General features: G+C 41.8%; 1 protein-coding gene across 1 annotated transcript; it reads left to right on the top strand.

Annotated features, from left to right (window-relative positions):
- Positions 1-400: 400 nt before the first annotated feature.
- CUNH17orf78 (chromosome unknown C17orf78 homolog) lies at positions 401-13,122 on the top strand. The gene is made up of 8 exons (XM_090292628.1): positions 401-553; positions 1,580-1,666; positions 2,159-2,404; positions 6,913-7,029; positions 8,568-8,573; positions 9,068-9,192; positions 9,615-9,737; positions 11,993-13,122. Exons 1-8 carry the CDS (start codon positions 496-498, stop codon positions 12,065-12,067), a joined length of 837 nt encoding a protein of 278 aa, XP_090148754.1. The 5' UTR covers positions 401-495; the 3' UTR covers positions 12,068-13,122.
- Positions 13,123-13,888: the final 766 nt, after the last annotated feature.

Genomic DNA, 13,888 nt, shown 5'->3' on the forward strand with positions numbered 1-13,888 from the left:
TATTAGAATCCAGTTCCATTAATTCCCAGGTCAGTGCTTCCTCCACTGTAACTCACTGACTCACTCAGTCCATTTCCTGCTCTACTCTCGAAATCACTTTCCTTAACAGAAATCTCTTCATCTCTTTATGGTGGTGTGTACATCTATGTGCCTGTGTCAGTGAGCATGCCTGTGAATGTCTACGTGTCTATCTGCAAGTATTTATAAAGCCTATCACTGGGCGTTTATGCCCTTTCTCCTAGGGAAACCTCTAGGTAATTAGTTTCTTATGCTGGCACCAGCAATGGTCAGGAAAGACCTTCTGAGTCAATCGTTAACAAGCAGACTCGGTCCTCTATCCAGTCAGCTCTATTCCTGGGTCTTCAGGAAATCGGGCAAAATAATTAGGGTGGAACCAGACTCTCCCAGGGTCAAACTTGGCTCCAGGACAGAGCAAACACCTAGAGACAAAGCTATAAGGGACTGTCTCTGCAAGGAGCATGTGCTCAAGCTGACATGAATACCATCGTGGTTTTCAGCCTAATTATTACATCCTATGATGCCAACCAGGAAGGTAAGTGACTCTCTAGCTCAATATCCTGGAAAATCCAAAGAGAGGCCTAGAAATGTTTGGGGGTTTATTCCGGCAGATGGAGGTAGAGCCAACACTCAGTAGGCAATGCTTTCCAGTCATCCCACATATCCCTTTGCAGGACTACAACTCTTTTTAACCCAGAGAGATAGCTGTCTCTTTCATGGTGAGAATCTTCAGAGAATGCAATACATTCTTCTGTCTTGCTTATGTAACTAACATTCAGAGTCCTTTCCCTATTAGATGCCTTTCTTCCCTGGTGGATGGTATCACAGTTCCAGTATTATCACCACCTAAGCCCCCAACTTCATAGCCCTTTGTAAGATGCTGTCTTCCTTTTTAAGGTGTTACATCCAAATACATGGGGATGCTCTTGGGAGGGAGAGCTAAGAAAAGGGTGGTGTGGGGGTGAAATGGCATCATTTTCTGCTCTTTGACAACTGTGCATTTAAAACATAATTTTTCAAAGGGTCCTAAACATTTCATCTCTACCATTAGCTTGCCAGAGTTAAAGCCAAACACTGTAATGTGCAGCAGTGACAAATTTAGCAAATAAAGAAAACTCAAAGCATCCTGGGAGTTATATGCTGAAAACCACGAATAACTCTGACCTGTAGTTCCAGGGAAAACTGGAAAGATACCTTGTTCAAGTTTACATTTAATAAATTTTCTAAAATTTTAAAAGAAGAAGGCAGATGGAGTAGGAAGGAGAAGAGATAATAATCATTGTTTGAAGAGAAAGGTTGGTTAGTCTTTCATTAACTTCCTTACCTTGGTTTCACCCCACCCCACCGCCACCCCCAAAGGATAACAGATTGGTACTCAGTTTTCTTTATATTAGTCTAACTCCTCCTTGTATACACTCTAAAGTAATTTTGGGGAATTTTTATCTTACCAATTGCAAGTTTTATGGATGGAACTGCACTCATTCTTTTGCATCTCCCTTTCCAGCGCCTGAAACTCTAAACAGTAGCCAGAAAATCCTGACCTTTTTTTTTCCGCCCCCAGAACTCAGAGATAGCAGTTGTCAAGTGGAACAGCTCCCTGGGTCCTTCCCAAAGGGTGTGAGAAGCATCAGGGATGTGCTAATGCCAGGTAAGGAATGGGCTCTCCCTTCTTCAAAAAACTTACTTTGCCATTCCAGAATATTTTTACTTATAAAAGATGCCTGTCTCCCCCATTTCTAGTCCAGATCTCAAATACCCTATTTTAAATATGTCTCCCCTCAAGAAGCTTTCTGGAAAACCATTTTTGAATTAACTGTTGTTACCTAAGGCGTGGCTATATAAATCAAAAAAGGGAGTGAAGAAAGAGGAGGAGGTGGCACTTGACCCTCTCGGCATTAGGGAAGAGAGTCTGTGAGTATTTCTCTGGACTGGATTTATTGCAGTCACCTGTCTGCATGTGACCCATGGCAGGCAGGCAGGCAGGCAGGGCTTGGATGTTAAGTACCACAAGCACATGCAGAGGAATGAATTAACTAAAAAGAGAAAAAAGTTCAGCAGTGGAGTTTAACATGTCAATAAGATGGTTTAGCCATTCAGATTAAGAACCTCCCTTTATTCTCTCTGGCTCTTCTCTTTCCAGAAGCTCAGGCAGAAGCCAACAGGTCCACCTTCACCGAAACGCTGACCGTGGCTGCCCTGCAGTGCCTTGGCTCTTCGAGCGAAGTGAGACTCAACCTTGTATACTCAGAGAAAAGGCCAAAGGTCAAGCATACTCTAAAGAACCTGAGAGTCATTGCTTCTCCCCGCAGGAACAGCACTGCCTTCGCAAGCTGTCACCTGGCCCCCACGTCCAAGTTTCGGACGGGATCCCTTCTAACAGGCAAAGGTAAGATTGGAAAATGAGATGGAGGTGCGCGTGGCTTCGACTTCGCAGCCCTGAACACAGGTAGAGCTTAACGCCTGAAGAAAATGGATTATCCTCTCCTTGGGCAAACCTATGCCCTCTCTGACTCAGCTTTCTCATGTCTAAGGGCGCTCCGAGTCCTGACATGCTGCGCCTTTCATAGGATCTCCATTAAGGACACTAGCTAGCTCTTAAAGATTTGGGACAAGGGGAACTGGGAGATTAAGGAGGACAAGAGATGCCAAAGATCAGTCTGACCTAATTCAACAATTTGCTTTGGGCTCGCCTAGAACCCAGGGAAGGAGGAAGAGTTTAAGCCAACGATTTTCAACTAGCATACCACAAGAATTTTTTAAAACATTTAGTACCTGATTATTTAGTCTGGGCACTAACCTCTCTTCCGTTAAATTGTCGAATAAAAAAGAAAAATGACAACCACCAACATAACAATAGCAGTCTGCTCTAAATGAATCAAAATTATACCTATTTTTTGTCAGGTCAGAAAAAAGTGTATGTTCCAGTGTGCTGCGAATTTTAGTACTTAGTTTATGTGTACCATGAGATGAAAAAAATTGAAACTCGCTGGTTTAAGCTAATATCCTATACTATATGAGCTGTGCAGAGATTAAATGGGTGTTTGTAAGTTAGTTTGGGGACCTAATCATCGGTCAGGATACATTTCTATGGAACAATGATGAATTGCAAACAACCAATTTATGAATGAACTTTTGAAATATCACCCCATTTACAAGTTTGATACTGCCTATTCTGAATTTAAACTCACTGAGTACGAAGAGGTAACAGACTCGAAGTAAGGTAGAAATAAACATTAGGTAAATGGTCAAATTTATAGGGTCCTGAAGGAGATGCCCACTGTAGGCGACATCAGTCTACACAGGAGGCTGTCCCGGAAACAGAAAGCAGTTCATGGAAATGTTCCCAGAGCGACATAGGAATGTGAAATTGTAGGGATGAAAATGTACTGCAACACAGTTGGTCATCAGAAGATGTGGGTGGACACGTAATGTAAAAAAATGTAAGATGGAAACAATTTGTTACTATTTATGGAATTTGGCCAAGAAAGAGATCCTCTCATAAATATTCTGATATTTCCTTCTGGAGAAAGAGGACTCATAGATCCTCATTGTTTCCGATATGGTTTACACCACATAGTTCCTATTACTCAGATTGAATATTAATCAAGAAGTTTTCCAATCATGCATTAGGTTTCACATGATCTATGTGTTTAGAAGAGGGTACCCAGAAGAGACAAACATTCTATCTGATCCATTTGACAGACACATCCTCCTATGTGAATGTTTTTAATGTCATTTTAGTATATAGATTAGGTTCTTCGGAATTTGATTAGTATGAAATAATTCCTATGGTCTCTTTACCCCATGTGAAACTGTGGGAATAGGAGAAATATTAAACAAATGTTTATTCTGATATCAGTGATCACCTTTAACAAGTTACTTAATTTCTCCAGTGCTTAGTTTCTATAGCAACAAATGAGGGATTTGACTTGATGGTCTATTCTCTATACATGTAAAGCAGAAGTTTAGATCTGAAGCACAAACCCAACAGCAATATATAAGACTTCTCAAATAGCCCTTTCAACCTTCTAATATGAATACAGAGACTTCTCTTAAATGCACCTTATTTAAAGTAAATTATTTTACAATAAAGCAAAGCATCATCTCCTAAATTATCCATTTCATAAATTTGGATTTTTGTATGTCTTCTCAAAGTGGGGCATTCTTGCTCAAATATCCTTAGCCAAAGAAAAATTCATATTGCAATTCCATCACCACTGGGAGCGGAGAGCTGCTCAGTTACCTAACCGATGAGATCTAAAAGAGATGAACTGCCAGCATGGATGGACATTAATTCAGAAACTAGGCAGAAATGAAAATACACTGACAGATAAAGCTTATTAAAGTAGACTGTGAAACAGTAGCCCCCAGGAGGTAGAAAGACATGTCACAGTGAAGTGCCCTCATCCCTGTTAGAGGGCACAGTTCTACTTAGAGGATCTCTAGGTTTTTGCTCCTCCTCCAATCATAGTATCACTCAGTTTGCACACCGGCTTTCTCATTTTTGTTTGTTTCTCATCTTCATATCACGCCTGTGAAACAGACCAATACTTTATTACAAACACCTTACAGACGAGGAGACCAAAACTCAGAGAACTGACGTGACTTGTCCAAAGTGAGATTTACTTATCTCTATCTCATCTGTCCCATAAACACGTTATCACTTCAGAGAACTGCTTAAAACACTTCACATAATTTCCCTGTTTTTTTTTTCTTTTGAACCTGTGGCTCTTTGTCTCTGCCTATCTTTGCCAATACCGTCTTCCTGATTAAACTGAAAAAAAGGATGACTTCTTACCCTGTCATTTTGTGTAAGGGGGCTGGTATGGTGGCCACTGGCCTCTGAAGTAAAGAATTAACATTTTCACATGGACTTAATCAAGACATGGGAGAGTAATTTAGAAATGTCAAGTAGTGCTTACAGACCTTAATTTAATAAACAAGAGACCATTAAAAATGGAATAGGAAGCACTGTCTGAATTGGATTAGGCCAATGCTGGAGGCAAGTGGAGTAGCTCCAGACTACAGCCAGAATCTGTCTGCGTCTCATCATTTCCACAGCTGGTTTGAGTCACCATCATCTCTCATTTGGATTCCAGCAATAGCCTCCTAACAGGGTGACTCTGCTTCTACCCTTGTCCCCCTACAATCTATCTGTGACCCTCTTAAAACAAAGCGATTCATCTTGTCACTCCTCTCCTCAAAACCTTGTAACAGATCCCCATTTCAACCAGAATAAAAGCCGAAGTCCCTAATCTAGCTTACAAAGGCCTCAGCAATAGGGCCCATTTCTTTTAGATCCTCGTCATCTGCTCCTGCCCCCTGCACACTCCACGCCAATCACGCCAGCCTCCTTGCTCTTCCTCTACAAGTGTAACATGCCAGACGTTCTCTGCCCTGCGGCCTTTGCTCTAGCTGTCACTCTGCCGAGGTCACTACAGCGGGTCCTTGAATAACGTTGTTTCGTTCAACATCGTTTTGTTTGACGTTGATGAGAAAAAGAATTCATATTCACTGGGGCCACTGTGTGGCATTTGCATGTTCTTCCCACATCTGCATGGGTTTTCCTCCGCATTCTCGTTTCCTCTCACATCCCAAAGACGTGCACATTAGGTGAACTGGTGTGTCCACATTGCTCTGGTCTGAGTGAGCATGGGTGCGTGTGCGTGCACCCTGCAATGGAAGGCCTTCCTGTCCAGGGTTGGTCCCCATCTTGTACCTTGGCTTGCTGGGATAGACTCCAGCCACCCTCGACCCTGAACTGGAATAAGCAGGTTAGAAAATAATTACCTTGATTGCTTTTAATAATTTTTATTAAATGTATGTATAGCTCACATTTATTTCAATGTTTAATATTAGAAGTGTTTGGGTCTTTTAGAAGTTGGGTGAGCTTTTTGTGACCAGAAATATGCTGTAAGAACTTTTGTTTATATAAAGCAGCCTATGGTAACATTGGCTTTATTATGTGTCATTTTGCCTTAAAGTCACAGTTCCGAGAACCTATCAACATCGGTAAGGACTTACTGTACTTTCCCAGGCATCTGCTTGGCTAGTGCCCTTACTTCCTGCCAGTCTGGGCTCAGTTCTCACCGTCTCAATACAACCCGCCTGTACTGCATGTTGCCGAAACACTGCCACCTGCACGCCCGACTGCTCCCTTACCTTCCTCTCCTTTCAACTTCTTGTTATCCTTGGTAGCACTTACCTTCTAACTGCCATAAAACTGACTACATATTGTTGTCTGCTTCCCCTGCTGTGCCCTCAATACCCCTCCTCTTCACTTGTCCCATTGCTACCATGTATCCACCTGATACATCCAAAGTGCTGGAGCAGTCCCTGGCACATAACAGATACTCATTTTTATATATTTCCTGAATGAATGAAACTGAGGATACATGAAGCTGGGTGGTCTTTTCTTCTTCTCCCAGCTGGCCCTATTTTCCCCAGTCCCCTCTCAAAGTAGACTTAGATTCCACTAGACAGACTTGCAGTAGTCATTAAGGCAAGTTATTATATGTTGTGTTCTTCCTTGGACTTTGGAGCCACCTTTTTTAAAGACAGAAACTTTGAACAGCATTACGCCCTCTATCCTTATTATTATTATGGCCTTAAGAATGATAGGCAAACAAAGTATGGCCTACTCCTCCATTCTGATCCTACATTAGTCAAAGACCTCATGGGAATTTTAATCCATATCTCTTATTAGTATCTCTATCCTCATATACTCTTGGCACTATTCGATGCTCACACCCTAAACCTATGGACAGATCAATAGGGCCACAATGAGAAGTATAATATCACCTGGGTCAAGCTAGGGGTTTTTGTCAGGTAAAATCAAAAGCAGAATAAAGTTTTCTTAGTTGTCCTTTCATTATTTCTTATTTTGTTTTATAGCTTTTTTACCAGGGATCTCCCAATGTAAGGTCTATCCAGCAATGAAGGCTTCGTCAGAGACTTTTCCTACCACTACCATCTCCGTAATTCCAGGAAACAAAGGAGAGAAAACTACAAGTATTGATAATTTTTCTAGCACTTTGAAACAAGGTACAAAATAAGTACGGGTAAGACAAAAACAGAAAGAAAAACATTTTTAGCCCCAACATTGGTCTGGGTCTCCTAGGATTTTCCTGGAAGTTGAGAAGTTATAGAGTGTACATTAGAAATTCACTCCATTTCTTATGGGAAGAAATCAGTTTCACTATAAAGGAAGTCCCAGAAATGTTTGTAGTTTGACAATATGGTCATGTGCTGCATAATGACACTTCGGTCAACAATGGACCTACTATGTGAACAATAGTGGTCCCAGAGAAGTATAATGGAGCTGAAAAATTCCCACCGTCACATCGTAACGTCATAGCTTGATGCATTACTCACATGTTTGTGATGTTGCGGGTGTAAACAAACCTACTGCACCGCTAGTTGTATAAAAGTGCAGCACAGGCAATTACATACAGTACATAATACCTGATAATGATAGTAACCGACTGCTTTATGTATTTACTATACTATACATCTTATCGTTATTTTAGAGTGCACTCTTTCTACTTATAAAAAGTTTGCTATAAAACAGTGTGCCGCGTTAAGCCAGCAGCCACCTCATACATCCCGTGTTTACTGTATCTCGATTGCATCCTTTTCTCTTGTGCCTGATTTTATTGAATATAGTTTTATAAATTTTGTGGAGCCTAAGTGTACGGGGTTTACAAAGTCTAGAGTAATGTACAGTAATGTTCTAGGCCTTCACATGCCCTCACCACTCACCCACTGACTCACCTAGAGCACCTTCCAGTCCTGCCAGCTCCATTCATGGTAAGTGCCCCACACAGGTGTACAACTGTTTTCAGGTGTACTATTTTTTATCTTTTACATTGTGTTTTTACTGTACTTTTCTATGTTTAGATATGTTTCTAACTTTTATTTATTGATTTTAGAGAGGGAAGGTAGAGAGGGAGGGAGAGAAAGAAACATCAGTTTGTTGTTCCACTTATTGATGCATTTATTGGTTGGTTCTTGTATGTGCCCTGGCCGGGGATTGAACACCCAGCCTTGGCATATCGGGACACTGCTCTAACCGAGTTACCCAGTCAGGGTCTAGACATGTTTAGATACACAAATACCAATGTATTACAACTGCCTACAGTATTCAGTACAGTAACATGCTGTACAGGTTTGCAGCCTAAGAGTAATATGCTGTACCATATAGCCTAGGTGTGTAGTAACCTACAGCATCTAGGTTAGTGCAAGTGCACGCTATCATGTTCGCACAATGATGGAATTGCCTAACGATGCATTTCTCAGAATATATCCCCATGGTTAAGAGACACATAACTGTTAATAATGCTTTACCTCCATACAAGTGAGCTCATCTTATAGTCAGATTTGGGGACAGAATAAAATGTATTCATGCGGTAGGTCATTCCAGCCATTGCATGTATAAATGACATTTACACACCAATCATTACAGTGATGACAACAACCAAGTGCATGTTTTGTTTGCACTGTTTTAGAAATAGCCTTCCCTAAATTGGCCAGGACTCAAATTCTATAAGGTTCCGGTTTGGGTCACATCCAGTTCCTACCAGGAGAAAAATAAATATGAGATTAATAACGAGATATGTATAAGCCATTTGTCCTCAAATTTGGCTTATGACCCAGAAGCAATGCTAATTTGCCTTTGTTCCTCCTATGACCCACTAAAGCCAGGAGGAGCCCAGGTGGGCGACTTTCTAGGCAGAGACACCAAGAAGGCTGCTGGTGTAAGATGAGTTCAGAACTCATTGTGCGCCCCCGCCCCTTTTCCTCTAAGAGCACTGCAGGCATCAGTCCTACTTGATCATGGAAAATCCCAATGGCAGGGAGGGTGACTCGTTGGGAAGAGGCTGCAAAGGACAGTAGAGCAGAGCCCATGATTCCCACCCCAGTCCTGACTCTGAGTCTCAGCTGGAAATTCAGCCTGTGAGTCAAGCTGGACCCCTTCAAAGCAGAGGGTCGTTCTCTTCCTTCTCTCAAATTCTCTTCCTCCCTCTTCTGCTGCTCTCCCTCCTTTTAGACACAGATGAGAACCTAGAGAAGAGGCAGAAATGGAGCACTGTGGTCAAATGTCTGATTGCTGTCATTCTGTTGCTCGGTGCCTTCGCCATTACAGTGTTTGTCATTTTTGAAGTCCCATGTCCTGTAAGTCTGCTGATGTATGGGGTCCTTGGGCTTGAGCTATAAAAATCTCCTTTTCCAGAGGCAGGCCGGCATAACAACAAAAGCATAGACTTTGGAGTTTGCACAGACCTGCAACTCATACTCACTAAGCTGAGCGGCTTTGGGAAAGCTGCTTAACTAGTCCCACCTCAGTTGCATCATCTTTATAATGAGACCAGTGATATTTGCTTTTCATGGTAGTTATGAAGGTTACCTGAGATCCTGTGTGACAGGTGCCTAGCAAGTTCCTCTGCTATATTTGTAGATTCTCTAGGGAGGACAGAGCCAATAGGAGAGAATATTTTCTTTAGAAGACATGATTCTTTAAATGGCTTGACATGAGGTTTGGAAGATAATCAAACGCACGCCAGCTGCCTGAAGTTAGCACCATTTTCTCCCTTCAGAGTCGATGCCTGAGAGCCAGAGAGCTATGCCAATGCCCGCAGGTGTGGAGAAAGCCAAGGAAGGGAGGCCGACAACCCGAGGCAGCGGAGTCCCAGCCTGACTCTCAGCCAGAGAAGGAAAGTGTTCTCTGCGGGGTTTCTGTCATTTGCTTGGAGAAAATGGGGCTGACATATAAATGCTGGAAGGAAGGGAGCTGAATCAGTTATGAAGCAAATGTGGGTAATTCTTTTATGTGTCAGGAAATAGGTATTTATTTGTGCTGTTGTTTTCTTAACATCAGCCCAGCCATAACAAAGGATGAACTTACTGAAAATACAGATTTCTGGATCCCAGATATAATGAGTCAGAACATCTGGGGCCAGGAACCTTACTTTTAAGATTTTTTTAACACACTCCCTAAGTAGAGGTGAATTTACTGTAAAATGAATGAAACGTAAGCTTCAGGACCATGGGAGCTTATATCCAATTTAGTGTCTTTAAAATTTGTATTCTCTTTCTAAAAAATAAAAAGGGTCCCCCCAAACTGGAAGAGCTTCAGAGCCCACACTTATGTACCCATCCCTGCCCCTACGTAACTCTTACATACGGCCAAGTTTAAGAAGCACCACACTTCAACAGTTTGAGACTTGGCAAAACAAGCATGTTTCCTCCCTACCCTCGGATTTCCTGACAGGACTATAAATTCATATTGCCCTTTGGTGTCTAAAACAGACACTACCCTACTGGTTCAGCACAGCTGCTTTAAATCCAGTTTCCCCATGAGGAGGGGACACAGCCTTTGAATACTAGAAATTGATGGGTGCCTTCTCTACTACATCTACAAAACCCACTAAGGCAAAGAGACAAGGTCTCCAATACTTTTTAAATTAAAGAAGGTGTTCACTTTTGTAGAATTACAGCATTGAGAATGGGCCTTGAAGATTATAGTGTCCAGGATGGTACACATGCTGCCATCCTTTAATTCTGCATCAGTTGCACATATCGATAATCAAGCAGAGTACAAGCAGAAGATGAGTAAGTTCTGGAGAGCTAATGCATAGCACAGTGGGTACAATACTTTATTATATACTGATCTTAAATGTTCGCACCACAAAAAAGAAATGACAATTATGCGCTGTGATAGACGTGTTAGCTAAAGCTACATTAGTAACCATATTGCAATATATAAATGTATGAAATCAACACATTGTACACCTTGAACTTACACAATGTTATGTCAATTATATCTCATTTTTTAAAAACAATCAAGCACAGCATTCTTTCCACCCAGGAATGATACAAGAATCTTTCTCAACACAGTATTTCAGGTACCTAATGCCAACTTATTTGTCACCTCTGGTCTAGGTTACTATTTTCCATAATCCCATTTCTTCTAATATTGGATGATGTGCTCATGTAAATTAGTATGATTTTATTATATGGTGAATTTTTAGTTCTTTACCCAATCTACATTGTCATTTCTACTGAGTATTGGAAGAAAGAGGCCAGAAAGGGACCATAAAGTTTAGTTCAGAATTAAAGGTAACCATGAGCAGCAACTCTCAGTTTTTCCCATGAACAAAATAAGCTGCTAACCAATAAATAAATTAACAGAAATAGTAATTACAAGCAATTTTATACACGTTACCTTGTTTGAGCCTCATAAAAATCCTGTGAGGTAGCTAGGGCAGGTATCTGCATTTTTTTTGATACTTAAACTAAGACTCGGAGAGGTTATGTGACTTTCCCAAGGCGACACTGCTGTAGAAACATAACTAAAGTCCAGGTCCTTTAATTCCTATACTGGATTTTTTGGCTCATTTATCTACTCCACAAAATTTTACTGAAAGTGCCAATTTTAGTTCTACATGCCAAGTGACCTGCCTTCCAGAGGCTTACAGTCTATATTCCTAAACAACTTAGCATTTAGAAAGTGCACACAAAACCAGATAGGGCACGGAGTCAGGTACAGAGAGAGTGGAATGGAATTAGTAAAAAATATTCAGTCCACTGAGACCCAGATCTCTGCTGCTTTTTCAAAACAACAAGACTGTTTGGTCCTGACTCAAGGAATGAAGTAGAATCCCTGTGCATCTGAGATCCAACGTAGCTGCAGGCCCAGGGCCTTTTCCAGTCCAGGCAGATGGGTCAATCAAGGAGCAGACGGGCTCTTTGTGGCAAAGCCAACAAATTGCAGGTTTCATACTAGGTGCGCCTTGCTGATACTTGCTCAGTGTAAACACCACAACTTTCCCTAGAATCACTGGGTAACACAGAGGCAAAATGATGTGTACTTGGAATGATGTAGGGGTTTATACTTAGCTACCAGTTTGTTGGTACATAAAGAAATACCCGTTTGCATCCTTCTTTATCCTTTCTTTTTCCTTTCAATCTCTAGGTAGGGCAAAATGCTCCCAACTCAAGCTCGGACAAAGCTGCAGAGATCACCGTTATCCACCAGACATACTTCTGAAAAGTCCCGCTCTGCCTCAGGCTCTACATTCTCCCTATTATTAATCAAGATGGGCAGATTCTTGCCAATTCTACATTTGTATCTTCGGTGGGAACATTACAATAAAAACTTAAATGCCAGGCCAATGAAGGGGGAACTGGTGCTTAGCAATCAATTACCTTTGTGCCACTGCTATTGACTGAGTCACAGGCCTCAGAGATTTACTCTGTACCTCCACTAAAAATGGGTATGTTCTCATCCCATCAAATGGAAACAGTCCCTCCTCTAAGCACTGTGAATGGGCCTATTGCTCTCTTTGACAAAAGGTTTAAACACAGCCTCCAAGGAACGGGGTAGAGCAGCCACAAGTGTGGCCCAGTTCACCAGCTCCTGTTATCCTCACTGCTGACTTCACACTCGCTGGCTCTCACCTGGCTTGGGGTGGTGTTCTGGTTTTCTCAAGACTGACAGCCACAAGGTTTTATGATTTGGCCTCTGCTAAATCATAAGTAGCTATCAATACACTGGTGAAGGGAATGTGAATTTAAGCATTCCAAATGTCCTCAGAATTCCCCAAGGGGCTTAGAGACTACACACTAATAGGACCCTGAAGAGGAAAGCCAGATGGCATCTGCCGGGGGGCTTGCATACAAGCCCTACCGTTCAGGTGGTCTGTGACTCAGCCTGCAAGAACTTGCAAACGAGTCTTGCCGACGCCAGCAGCTGCATGCGGTTCCTGGCGGCCAGGTCACAGGCTCCTGAGAACAAAGGGATCCTAAGGGACAGTGTCTCCTTTCCCATAGTGATAACATCTGAGGTGTAACGAACCCTTGTCACTTATTACCTTGCTTTGTAGTTTTTAGATAAAATGTAGTTTAGTATTGTAGGCATAATAGTTTAATGTCTAAACTATCCGCAGAAGCTATGTTCCCCCATAATCCCATAAGGAATGTATTCCATACACATAAATTCTATTGAATCTATTTTTAGTAACTTTTGTAACCCAATAAAAGGAACGGTTGGACTGCTAGTCTTCGCTGATAGCCTGAGCAAGCTACGGCCCTCCGTTCGTTGCTGATCACTCATTCTGCCTGCTGGAATTGCCTCTGCGTCTTCGTTCCACAAACTACTGCAACAGGACCCAGATGTGGTCTCCTGATGACCCAGAGTTCCTAAAGAGGGTCTGACCTTGGACCCTACCACAACAGCGAACTGCGTGCACTTTGATCAGGATGCCAGAGCAAAATGATTATGATAATCTTTCTCATGAAGGTACAGCTGTAAGTCAAGTCTGACCTGCTGAAGAGTTTGGGGAAGAAGTAGAAAGAGCTGATGTTAAAGCAGGATTTAGGTAAAAAAGACAGTGATGGGAGGGATAGAATCGTTGTCCTGACTCTTTTCACAAGAGGTTGAAACAGTCCATTTTGTTTTGGTGAAATGTGCCTGTTTCTAAGTAATTATGTTTTCTTAGTTCTCTGGTAAAAACCATATACAATAGTAGCCTTCTTTCATTCACTTCAAGTATTTCCCAAAAGAAAGTGATTCTCAAAACTGTACCAACAGGGGAATATATCTTGCCATAGACCCTGAATTAACATTCAAGCTAAGCCTGGAAGAGATGGAACAGATACAAAGCATGGGTGATGGTGGTTTTCAAGGAAGCCCTAGAAATCTAGGCACCCTAAAGTTCCACAGAGCCTTGAAAATGTATTAGGGGAAGATGACAGAGCACTGGGGCTTGCATTTGGATAAGTGAGTATATTATTTGCACCCTTTCACTGACTCACATCACTCCCAGTTTAGCATGATCATGAAACAGAAAAAATAAAAATAAATAAAAGC

The sequence above is a fragment of the Furipterus horrens genome, unplaced genomic scaffold, assembly GCF_987537825.1.
Source record: "Furipterus horrens unplaced genomic scaffold, mFurHor1.1.pri manual_scaffold_11, whole genome shotgun sequence".
In the NCBI taxonomy this organism is placed as follows: domain Eukaryota; kingdom Metazoa; phylum Chordata; class Mammalia; order Chiroptera; family Furipteridae; genus Furipterus; species Furipterus horrens.

What these genes read in the sequence shown, in the direction of transcription:
- CUNH17orf78 (XM_090292628.1), top strand. Translation starts at nt 496, where the DNA reads ATGAATACCATCGTGGTTTTCAGCCTAATTATTACATCCTATGATGCC. An exon ending in CTATGATGCCAACCAGGAAG is followed by an intron (nt 554 to 1,579) that starts GTAAGTGACTCT and finishes TTCCGCCCCCAG; the next exon opens with AACTCAGAGATAGCAGTTGT. An exon ending in ATCCCTTCTAACAGGCAAAG is followed by an intron (nt 2,405 to 6,912) that starts GTAAGATTGGAA and finishes TTTGTTTTATAG; the next exon opens with CTTTTTTACCAGGGATCTCC.